The sequence below is a fragment of the Buceros rhinoceros genome, unplaced genomic scaffold (genome assembly GCF_000710305.1).
Source record: "Buceros rhinoceros silvestris isolate BGI_N320 unplaced genomic scaffold, ASM71030v1 scaffold9139, whole genome shotgun sequence".
Lineage (NCBI taxonomy): Eukaryota > Metazoa > Chordata > Aves > Bucerotiformes > Bucerotidae > Buceros > Buceros rhinoceros.
The window spans coordinates 54,378-55,468 of record NW_010433241.1 but is presented as its reverse complement, the minus strand read 5'-3'; the positions used below and the strand labels follow the sequence as shown (position 1 = coordinate 55,468).

At 53.0% G+C, this 1,091-nt stretch overlaps 1 protein-coding gene across 1 annotated transcript in view; it reads left to right on the top strand.

Moving 5' to 3' along the window:
• CSPP1 (centrosome and spindle pole associated protein 1) overlaps positions 1–1,065 on the top strand; it is a 35,944-nt gene extending 34,879 nt beyond the window's left edge. The window contains exon 32 of the mRNA XM_010144037.1: positions 839–1,065. Within this exon, the coding sequence (XP_010142339.1) occupies positions 839–1,065 (227 nt within the window). The remainder of the gene's footprint in view (positions 1–838) is intronic.
• Positions 1,066–1,091: the final 26 nt, after the last annotated feature.

Here is a 1,091-nt window from a genome sequence, read left to right as displayed (position 1 = left end):
AGACCGTGCATCGAATGGCGGGAGCTACCTCAGAGCTCCTCCACGGGTAGGACTGCCTGATGCGGATCCACTTGGTGTGGGTATGACAACCCCTGGATTATCACCCAGTTGCTGCAGCTCCCGGGAGCCGGAGCCTCCCTCTCCCACGCTGGTGGCTGTGCTCTCCAGGCAGTTCTGTAGCGGAGCAGGCGGCTGCTGGCAGGCTCGCCTGTTGGTGCTCTGGGAGTGCCTACAGGCACCCCAGCATTTGTTTGATGCTTAACCAGCTCACAGTGATTGGGTTTTGAGTCACTATAAAAAATTCATATTAATTTCTTCTATAATCTTACTAAATGCTTTGCTAAATTAACTAACTCCACCAAACGTTTTTGCTGTGTGAACTTCTTTTACTTCTGCCCTTCTTCCATCTCACCTTGTGTATAATTTCATCTCAGTCTGACTGCGCTTTCTGTTTGCCTCCTGTTGTCATGGTCCCCAGAGCTGCAGCCCTCAGAGATGTGTCACTTCTCCATGTCACTTCTCCATGTATGTCTGCATGTAGCTTGTTCCTTGGAGCCCGTCCCTCACCATATGGGCCTCTTGGGAAAGCAACACGAGCTCTCCCTCAGCTGTGGCATTAGACTAGTACTAGACATCAAAGACACGGACTCCTCACAAACTGACACAGGCTCAGTTCCCCACAGCGTCAAAGCTGTGGGTTAAATAGAAACAAATGTAATTTAAAAGCATGATTTATGTATTTATTGCAGTGAAGCCTGTTCAATGTAACAGACTGGGGTGGCAAGATGTGACAAGTTACTGTCCCCTCTAACATACACATGGTGCTCTCCTCTCCCAGGTGGGAACATTTCCTTAGGAGAAGCAGATGACCTGCTGCTGCAGGCTCCAGCAGCCGCTGCCAGGCGCCCCAGTTCCAGTGACACAGCAGCGACAGAGCCATGGCTGCGCCCGGGAACTTCGGAGACGCTCCAGAGACTCATGGCTGAGGAGTCCAGCCCAGCAAAGCTCTCACCCGAGCACACGCTCCGGCTTAGCTTGCACAGCCTCTCCACGGCCCACGGCTGAGGCAGCCCCGCCGCGGGCATCGTTCC